The 10835-nt window shown below is 38.6% G+C and overlaps 1 protein-coding gene across 2 annotated transcripts; it reads left to right on the top strand.

Annotated features, from left to right (window-relative positions):
• Positions 1–680: 680 nt before the first annotated feature.
• On the top strand, positions 681–7516 carry LOC115685916 (phytyl ester synthase 1, chloroplastic-like). 2 transcript variants are annotated; one of them, XR_008816769.1, is made up of 13 exons: positions 681–1538; positions 1743–1794; positions 1933–1988; positions 2375–2533; positions 2638–2742; positions 2840–2946; positions 3137–3258; positions 3891–3999; positions 4778–4911; positions 5451–5820; positions 6320–6446; positions 6866–6951; positions 7062–7117. XR_008816769.1 is itself a non-coding variant. In XM_030611073.2 (13 exons), the coding sequence occupies exons 1-13, from the start codon at positions 1103–1105 to the stop codon at positions 7360–7362; spliced, it is 2151 nt and encodes a 716-aa protein (XP_030466933.1). In that variant the 5' UTR covers positions 684–1102; the 3' UTR covers positions 7363–7516. The 2 variants fall into 2 exon arrangements, 1 of the variants encoding a protein (XP_030466933.1); XM_030611073.2 differs by having other exon boundaries at positions 684–1538; positions 6333–6446; positions 7062–7516.
• Positions 7517–10835: the final 3319 nt, after the last annotated feature.

Here is a 10835-nt window from a genome sequence, read left to right as displayed (position 1 = left end):
TTGAGATATGCTCCCATAGATTATTATCTTTAGAGTGCGTTTGTTTTACCAAAAATGGATGATTTTGAAAATATTTTCCTAAAAATAATCGCTTGTATCGCTTATAAAATAAGCAAACGGAAAATATTTAGATATAAATTATTGTCCATAATGAAAATATTTTTCATTGATTAAGGCACTTTTTATTTCGCAAAAAAAGAATGATTTAAAAAATATTTTTCTAAAAAATATTGCTTGCGTCGGATATTGGTCTCCGGGTAAACCTGAAACTGAAAATGACATTGTCCAGGCTTTTCATTTTGCTATGGTGGGCTCTATTTTCTTTCTCTTTTCATCATCTTTCAATTTCTTGAATTTTATTTTTAGGAAAAGAAAAACTTGAAAACGGCGTTCACGTGAACGAAATCGCAGCCTCTCCGGGACAAGCGCGCCTTGCACTTCTCATTCAATTATCAGTTTTTGAACTTTTTACCTTACAACCGAAGAGGACAGGATGGACCCTTGTCTGCCAGCACTCCGAGGTGTGAGCCTAGAGCTCTTACCAGGAAAAAAATGGAAACTCTCTCGCTCTCTCTCTCCTCCGCACGACCTTCCGATTAGTTGCAAGTGCCAGCAAAGAACCAGCCCCAGCTAACTTCCAAACAATGGTTTCCCTCTCAAAGTACTTTTCCTTCTCTCTCTTTCTCATCACCCCTTTCATTTTTCTTGTTGCTGCATTGTGTTCCACATTAATTTTGACTCACTATTTATTTGCTCCAGTTCTGTCAACCGTATAACCACAAGATTTCTAGAATTGTACATTCTAGATAGTATTAGAAAACCATTTTGCTTTGAGGGTGCACCTCAAGTTTCAATTTTCCTTTTTCCTTCTAGATGTTTTCTTAGTTTTTCTGTTACTTATTTTGGGCCAAGAATGGAATATGGGATTCTTTTTGGTTTAGCGTTTTCCGAGGAACCTTCTGACTGAACTCCCCAAGGCCTCTCAGTGACTTAATTGGACTCTTGAGTTCTTTTACAAGTGTGGTTCTTGGTGGAGATCAAACTTTCTAAGTTGCTGAGTTTGGAAAAGGGAAAAAAAGGGTGAAATCTTTGTATCACTGCTATGACATCATCAGTTACTTTCCGGGTGTCGCCTTATTTGGTGTTGAATTCGCAATTTAGGCCTCGGTGTAGAGTGCAAGCGAGCAGTTCAGTTGGTGGTGACTCAACAGTGTCATCATCTCCTAAATTGGTTGTGTTGAATGGAGCTCCTCCTGTTGAGGAGACAGAGAAAATTGGTCCTTCGACTGGAGGAAATCGATATGTAGTATCGAAGATTGAGGTGGTAGAGAAGAAGGTGGAGAAAGAAGCAAACAGTGATGTTGTTTTGAAAAGCTTGAAGGTGCTGTGGGATGATGTGTATGGAACTAAGAGTGTGAAGGACTATCTTGACTGTGCAAGGGATATGATCAGGCCTGACGGAGGTCCGCCCCGTTGGTTTTGCCCTGTTGAGTGTGGACATCCTTTGAATGATTCTCCAGTTCTTCTTTTTTTGCCCGGTAATGCCTGGCTTCTCGCTTGACTGGAAATTTTACAGCAGGGGTATAAGGAGATGACTGGAATTCTAGTTTTACCTTAAGAAGTGAATATAATGTACTCGTGCATCAATTGACACCCAGGTGCTATGTTCTATAGGAGCCTAATTTTGTGGATCTCAAGTAAAATATGCCGATGTTTTAAAACGTTATTAATGTTTCCTACAGGAATTGATGGCACTGGATTGGGCCTCATCTTGCACCATAAAGCACTGGGGAGGTGAGTTTGTATGTCCAGCATTTTGGGGTCGAATTGCGTTACAAGGGAAAGAAATAATGCATGAGAAGCCTGTTTGTTTCTCTGAATCTGTTTGTACTTATGACCAAGCATCTTAATGCAGATACCTTAAAACTGCAGGGCTTTTGAAGTTCGATGCTTGCATATCCCTGTTTATGATGTGACTCCATTTGAAGGTATCTCCCTTTCAAAGCCTTTTAGTTGCTGTGCATGCTGACAACTGAGGGTGGAGTGGAATGTTCTTGAGCGGTGTCGTAAACATGCAAAGGGTGGTGGTGCATTCATGTCATTTTACAATCATCCTTTTCACTCCATTTAGTCCCATATGCACGGATATTGTCCTTATCTGTTGCTTCGAGCTATATTCAATACTTGATCCCCGCCGTTCCTTCTCAAACTTATGGTGTTATTATTGACTCACACTGCTAAATATGGGTTTACAAGCCTTTTAAAGGGTGAAGACTTTCTTCTAAATACTCAACTGACGTTATAAGAAATGAAATAGTATGCACTGAGAACTTGACAAAGAGCTTTTGTGATCCGTTGTATTTACACTTGTTAGGTCTGGTGAAATTCGTTGAGAAAACCGTTAAAGCTGAGTTTGCCTCATCTCCACATAAGCCTATTTATCTTGTTGGGGATTCCTTTGGAGGATGCCTTGCACTTGCTGTGGCTGCTCGTAATCCTACCATTGACCTGGTAGTCTTATTAGTGAATCCAGGTTAGTTTTCAAATTGGCAAGAAAATCATGAATTGGGTACATTCTTCTGGATTACAAGCCTTTTTTGAGACTGAGGAAGTCTGTTGTTTTGTCCGTCATGTTAGCTACGTCATTTGGCCGTTCACAGCTGCAGCCACTGTTACCGTTATTGGAAGCTATGCCCGACAATCTCCATTTCATGCTCCCCTATCTTCTAAACTTTGTTGTGGGTATGATATGCTACTTTCAGGTCTTTGTGTAAAATGATGATATGTCACAATGCTCTCAGAGTTCTCCATAGTAAGATTTGATATCTTTCTGAATCAGGTGACCCAGTGAAGATTGCAACCGCCAATATTGATAATATGCTTCCCCCGAGAGTGGCACTTGAACAATTGTCCGTCAATCTCACTTCTTTGCTGCCTCGTCTCTCAGTAAGTGGCGTTTTCTCTGCCGGGATTTGCTTATTTTCTTTTCTTGTTTATCTTTATTGCTCAAAACTGTACAATAGATGTATAGCTGGCCTTCTACTAGGCTTCTACGCTAAACCTTTTCCTGGTTTTTGTCCTCTGCTGGGCTGTTTCTTGATTATCTCGAGACCCAATAATCAATTCCCTGTTTCAGGGTTTTGCTGATATGATAACCAGGGAAACTCTTCTTTGGAAACTGAAGTTGCTTAAATCAGCTGCCTCTTATACTAATTCTCGTCTTCATGCTGTCAAAGCCGAAGTGCTTCTTCTTGCCAGGTTTTTGCTCCTCCACGCTTTGTCAAGATGATAAAATGATTGTCAGATTGTGTAGCAAAATGTTTTTTGCTTAGGCTTCAATTTATTTGGATGCTCCCATATATGTGCAACCATTGCCTATATATTTACTCACTTCTCCTATATTTTATTTGTTTGCTCCTCGTGATTCCTATAGGATGGGTTTTGATGATATTGTCATTCTGACTCTTTCTCAACAGCAGGAGAAATAAGCTGCCTAATTCTCAGTTTATAGATATGAATATGCACAGTCATGTGACGTACTTCTAGTTTAGATAATCAGGCATATGTCCTTTGGCAATATGTCATGGCACAGGCATTCATTTGAATTGGTTTCGCTTCATAGCAGGGGTAGCAGCCATTTTCCTGTTTCTTTGCGTGAGTAGTTTTGAAGTTTCTCTCAGCACATTAGTATATGTTCCATGCAAGAGCATCAAAACATACATGTATATACGAAGCATGAACGTAATCATAAATAAATGCATCATGCATGCATGCACATGGGAATGTGATTATTAATGGGCAGTTGTTTTTCTACTAGGGAGACAATTGTCTATCTGATTTAAGCATAGTTACAAGTAGTTGCATTTTCTCAGAGGCTTCTATTGATCCAGTGGCAAAGATAACATGCTTCCTAGTCGGGATGAAGCCCAAAGGCTTACGAAGTCATTGAAGAACTGCAGAGTTCGTTACTTCAAAGACAATGGACATATACTTCTATTGGTAGGGGAAATCTATGTTATTTCAATGTTGTAAAGCTAGAGTTGCTTGCTTTAAGAGACTTTAAGCTCAAAGAGCTTTTTATAAATATAGCTCAATCTAAAATATAGTTTGGCACTTATATTGAGTTATCCTTAAAAGAGGATTCAACAGTGCTTGGATAGTAAAAATCAACACTACAGGTTTTTTCTGAGATTGGAAACGTCTTTAATCAAGTTAAGTGTGTTTTGTGCATCAGCCCCTCTTATTTAATCAACTAATTTCGAGTTTGTCATATCATTGAATTAAACTGATTGTACCAACAATTACTATTTCTAGTGCTGCTCATGATATTTTCGAGACTTTGAATCACAATGAACCAAATTGACTGCGGCACTTATAAGTCCAAAGGCATGCAATATCATCCACATTCATTGGTCTTCTTAGCAAATAGAAATGGCAAGCAGAACATTATTGTGTAATCCTAGTGCCTGATGACAGATCTTAAGCTTAGGTCCTTTGGAAATTTGGAACATAGGAAAATTAAATTTCCTGTTGATTTTATGCAAAATATACATGCGATCTTACAATTTCGTGAAATCTATTATCTCTCTCATAGTTCTATTTATTTATTTGGGTGAGGTAGTGCTCTTTTTGAATACATGTCATGATGAAACTGCATGGCTCTTCAAAATATCACTCCCTGCTCGTAAACTTCGCATTGCATTTCAGGAGATTTATCTATAAATGTCTCTTTATTGTGCTGGCTGTTTGTCCACCAGTAATTAGAATGAGATTGCAGGAAGATGGTATTAATTTGCTGAGCGTCATTAAAGGTACCAACACATACCGTCGAACGAAGAGGCATGATCATGTCTTGGATTTCCTGCCTCCTAGTATGTCAGAATACAAACTAGTATTCAATCAAATAATGGGGTAATTCTGCAAACAAAAACTTCTGCTTGATGTTTATTGCTCTTTCCTGATTTTTTTTTGGACATATTTCCTGAATCGAACCTAATATTTTCCTATATCTTCTAAGTCTGTTTGAAGACCTAAATTATTCAGCAAATGTTTCAAACCTGATAATTGGGGTTGTCAAGTTTTTGGTGTCTGATTATTTGCTACTTCACCTTCTATTTCTTTTGCTACATCTCTTTCAAAATTGATCTGCTGCATTGGTGCATGATTTTGATTTCATCACCAGCTGATGCCTAAAATCTCAGGGTAAAGCCATTCTCGTCCTGTGATATGCAAAAGAAACACATTGTGACACCTAAAGTTCTTAACTTGAATGTCATTTGTCTATCGAAAAATATGATCTATTATTACCAACTCTAACACTATCAGTGGCCTCCTTGGGTCCAGCACAAAGATGGATGGTCATACTCTTTCCACAAACGCTCATTTTACATGATAATTTATTGATTGCAACCGGTCAATCTTAGTCCGATGCTGTGGTTGGATAAATGCAGACTATTTCTCAATGCATCCGGTTCGGTATTATTCTCAACATTGGAAGATGGGAAAATAGTGAGAGGCCTTTCAGGAGTTCCTTCTGAAGGACCGGTGTTGTTGGTCGGTTATCACATGTTGATGGGACTTGAGATTTATTCACTTGTTGAAGAATTCTTGAGAGAGAAGAACGTTGTGGTGCGCGGGGTAGCTCACCCAATGTTGTTCTCCAGAAGAACGGAAAATCCATTTTCTGAATTTGGTCTCTTTGATTGGATGAAAGTATTCGGAGCAGTTCCTGTAACGGGAAGCAACCTCTTCAAATTGCTTTCGACCAAATCTCACGTTCTACTTTATCCTGGGGGTGCACGCGAGGCTCTTCATCGTAAGGTGTGTAAGTACATTACTTCAGTTCAATTAGTTCTCTTTTCCAGTGCAACTAGTGAACTAGATATTGTTTTAACCCAAATGGTCTTATTGATAATGTAATCATTCGAGAAATCTTTGTGAAAAATAATCGGCTGAAAGTGGTTGGGGTAGCAATGTCGGATTCTGTAGCCAATTAGCTCAGATGTTGGTGGTAGTGGTGCCGATGCTGGTGGTGGCAGCGCGGGGGGGGGGGGGGGGGGGAGTTAAGTGCGCATTTTCTAGTTAATAAAAGCCAATTGACGGTTTCTTTTCTGAGACAAAAATTCTTAGTTGTACATTTTATAGATTATGAGTACGAGTAATTTGGTCTGGCTTTTACCTCTTAGATTGTTCGTTTCCGGAGGTTTCATATATATATATATATATTGATTTAAGAGTTTCTTGTAATCAGTACTAAGCTTTTTCTTGTGCATCTTTTCAATGAAGTAATGCCTTGAAAAGTTAGCCTCAACGCTATCAGGTTCCATTTGTAGGGCGAAGTATACAAGTTATTCTGGCCAGAACAACCAGAATTTGTGAGAATGGCTGCACGGTTTGGCGCCACCATAGTACCATTTGGAACCGTGGGAGTGGATGATATCACAGAAGTAAGCTCTCTCTATTTATGCATTAAAGTTTGTATTTAGCATGCTCCTCTGTAAAGATTGGGAATTCAAAACTCGAACAGCATTTTATCTCTACTTCTGGGGGGTTTGGGACGATTGCCCATTCCGCTCAACCCCTCTACCCCTTCTGCTTTATACCTTCATCGGAGTTCAAGTGTGATCTTTCAACTATTTTCAGCTAATTTGGTCAATTACATGCATGGTTGTATGAATTTGGCTGAATGAAATACCGTTTTGATGCATTTTTCCTGTGAACTTTCGCATTGACCATTGCTGCCTATTATTTTTATATTGAACGAGCCACAAAGCAAGTTTAAAAATAAAAATGAGCCTGCTCGTTTATATGATGGACTTTAGCATTCCATGCTGACAATGATGTGATTATTACTTTCAACGGGCAGATGGTACTTGATTACGATGATCTGATGAAGATTCCAGTTGTCAATGACTACATCAGAGACATTAATCGCCGTTCTATACGAGTGAGGTAGCTCCCTACCCATGACCTTCGAAAGATTCTGTAAACAGATTTTGTATGGATGACCTTTTAAATCAGAAATAAACTTAGCATGCCATGAATTATGTCCTGTTTGCTAGGGAGGGTCAGAGCGGAGAGGTTGCAAATGAAGAACATTTCATTCCAGGGATTTTGCCAAGGATACCCGGCCGCTTGTACTATCTGTTTGGGAAGCCCATAGAGACAAGGGGGAGATATGAATCACTGAAGGACAGAGAAAATGCAAACGAGTTGTACTTGCAGGTAAAATCAAGTGTCGAAAGCTGCATTGCCTATTTGCTTGAGAAGCGAGAGGAGGACCCTTATCGAAGTATATTTGATAGAACCGTGCATAGAGTGTTAAATTCTCCTTTACATGAAATTCCGGCATTTGAGCCTTGATAATTCGTGGTGATTGCTGAGATTGTTTTGGCCTTATGTATTTCATTTTAGAGTGACCAGCTTTTGTCTCGGCCAAATATTGACATCTGTAAACACATTCGAGTATATCCATTTTCCAGTTGTTTGAAAATGCAATATATTTTGTCGAGATTTAGATGGTTAGCGGCTCTTTGGAGTAACCTAAAGAAGACAATCTGTATTATCCTAAAGCAACAAGCGAGGAAAATCTGAAAGCATATTAGTCGATGGGTAGAGTATTCCTTGAAATCATGGAATAAGATCCTTCGAACTTTGAGATGCGGATTAAGATATGGTTGTGCCACCACTACTGACAGTCAGGAGGCTGCGAGGGGGTACGAGGGACGGTTATTGTGAAAGCGAGATTTGGATTGATCAGCTATAACCTTTAGCAAGTAAACTAGCATATTTGTGCACTTGTATTTGTGTTTTCCCTAAATGAACTCTGTTGCAATAAGCATTGTGGGAGGCAAAGTTCAGACAAGTAGTTTGCATAACTCTAGCTTGTCAGCAGAATATGTCGAAACGTGGTAAACAAGGCTGTTTTGGTGTTCCCTTCTTGCCATTTCGTAGTGTCAGAAGGAACCTCTAGTTTACATGCGCCTTTGTGGTCTAGCAAAAAGTAATCAAATCGGAACTATTAGTGTCTAACTAGTGATGCAACTGACCAGACGAATTGGAAACTGTTTATCATTCTTCGAGAAAGTATGCAATGTCGTTCTTAATATTGTGCAAGAAGTGGTCAACATTATGACAGATTGGTTTTATTTGAGAACAAACTGTTGCAGGTTTGGGAACTTTAAACGTCGAGTAGCATCTTCGATTCATGTCACTGTAGAAGATAGAGAACAAACCTGATCCTTGAAGGAAAATATAAAATCACTGAGATATTTTTGGCTCGTGTCTGAGATTTACATCTTCACATAAGGAATGACTGCACGAACATGTCCAAGATCCGTCATAAACGGCTTCCGCTTCCACCAGCAAGTGACAAACTTAGAGCGTCTACGGACCAGAAATGTGATGGCAGCAATTCCAATTCGAAGCTAATAACTCTCCTTCACAACATACTTCAGACTTTTGCATCTGCTGCAATAACCGCACAGATCATTAAAAAGATGGACATTTATATAGGACAAATGGTATCCAAGAGCTAACATAATCTCGAGTACTGTATTCCAATTCATCGCATTATATATGGGAGGAAGAAAGAAGAAATTGAGTACTCATGTCTCTTTCTTTTGAGATATATTGGGTCGACTTTCCAAAAGGAAACCATACATTAAATCTTCTGCATTTACGACATGAAAACTAATTACATCAATATTCACTAACTTATGTGAACTAATTACATTGGTCTGGAATTTTTTTGTGATGCCAAAATTAGTTTGTGGTAAATGTGGCACAAATCTACTGGTTCAGAATAACATTAGTTTGGAATAAATGTGGTATGGAGCTACCTGTTTAGGAATTTTGATGATATTAACGAATTAAAATATTCTTAAATTTTTGCATGCACATGAGTCTGCCTTTTTTGCTAGTAATTAACTAATTAAGTAATCAAAATAAGTAATTTGCTCACAATTGTTAGAAAGTTTTCACATTCGTAAGAGTAATTATGAAACTAGCTATCATATAATAGCATTAGTTTTTTTCATGTGATTAATAAGGTTTCATGAGGAAAATCAACAACTTTGAACTTATTGACTATTAGCATGAGTAATTTGCTTGATGATCTTGCCCATACGCAATGGAGGGTCAAGCCTAAGTGGAGCATTTCAACAGATGAATTATGGGTTCTTATTTGACTTTAGAGCATTGAGAGCTTCTTTTGCAGAGGAAGTGTGTACATTTCAATGAGAACAAAAGAAAAACCAAAATGAAAATGAAACATAAAAGTCATGGATGCAGTTTTCTTCTGCATTAACAAGTGATTCAATAGACAGAAACCTTCAGGAAGATCGTTTCTTGAGGTCCATGGATGTGAAAATGGACTATACATGAGCTTTAGAAGCAATTTTTTCAGATAAATCTTCATGAATGCCCTTGATTTCCAGCAACAAGTGACTGGCTTATCGCAATAGCTGTGCTGATGAGTGAGTTAAAAAGAAACATAAGACATCCGATCTTCCATGCCTGCATGAGCTGTTGCATTTAGCTGAAACAGCAAAATCATTACAACACTTGCTTCTCTATTGTATGTGAACCAATCCAAAAGCAGAATTACAACCTCAAAATCTTGTGGAAAAAAAAACCATTGTAAGCCCATTCCTCTTATTGAAATGAATGGTATATGTAGATTATTACCCAAGTGATAGAATCATAATTTCACAAGATCAATATAACGAAAACACGATTTCCGAAATTTCACAGCCGTACTGAATTTATATTCTCATTCCCTTGTCCCGCAACAAACTAGTGCCTATAATTTGTCCAGCTTAACCATGTGTGAGCTTTACCTATTGAGGTCTTTCCATGTTTACCCTAGCAGATTTTATCCATTTTGGTTTTTACAGCCCTCAAAATGTACAAGCCTATTGGACAAGTAGATCACACGATAAACACCATCATTAACTTCATTGCGTCTACTTCCGAAAGTGTCAAGTCTTTCAAAGTGCAGAAGCATGTTGGACTTTTGGCTCCACGTATTTAGCTGCTAGGAAAAGACATGAGATGAATAAGGCATTCACCCAAGACAGAACCATTTTATGTTCGGCAATTCTTGTTTTATAAACCAGTGGTCTTAAATCTTGTTCGTACTTCTCGTTTACTTTTATTTTGTTTAGGCCCTTTTTAGCATCAATGATGAGATTTTCCATCTGTAAGATGAGAAAAGCCAACTTTAGGTTAGTCAAAACTCGACGACTCATCGGCATATGCTCCCATATATTATTTTTCTAAATCTGGTATGATTGTCTTTACTCGACAACTTTCTTGAGAAAAAAGAAGAAAATGAATTCATAATACCACGAGAAGTGGATTTTCGTGTTCATAAGAGCATTTTTTAAGACGAGAATGCTGAACCTATACGACTCGAATGACTGACCAAACATGAGATAGCTTGCATGCGTGGAGAATTAAATCTGCAAGGTTTGTCTAGACCATATATGCCTGCTCCTGAAACTACATTTTCCGAATTAGGAGTACATGTCAATCAATGCAGGCGAACTTATAATATTGGTCTTTGGGTAAACCTGAAACTGAAAATCACGAAAAGATATTGCATGGTCCGGACCTCCACGTCTGTCACGCACCTCTCCCCATTCATTGGTGAGCTCCAATTTTCACATTTACTCTCTCCCCTCCGCTGCTCTCTCTTCTCCGTTGCACTCTCTGTATCCACCTTCTCCTCTGCTGCAGTCTCTCTCCCTACCGAGAATCCAAGAAGACGAAGCAAGGATCCAGAATGTTTGAAGATCCACGAGAGGGACCCGAGAGAGAGAGAGAGTGACGAT

Source organism: Syzygium oleosum, unplaced genomic scaffold, assembly GCF_021117445.2.
Source record: "Syzygium oleosum isolate NSW1041296 unplaced genomic scaffold, Sole_v2.1 Sole_v2.06, whole genome shotgun sequence".
Taxonomy (NCBI): Eukaryota; Viridiplantae; Streptophyta; class Magnoliopsida; order Myrtales; family Myrtaceae; genus Syzygium; species Syzygium oleosum.
The sequence above is the reverse complement of the archived record's forward strand: the minus strand, read 5'-3'. Positions and strand labels throughout refer to the sequence as shown.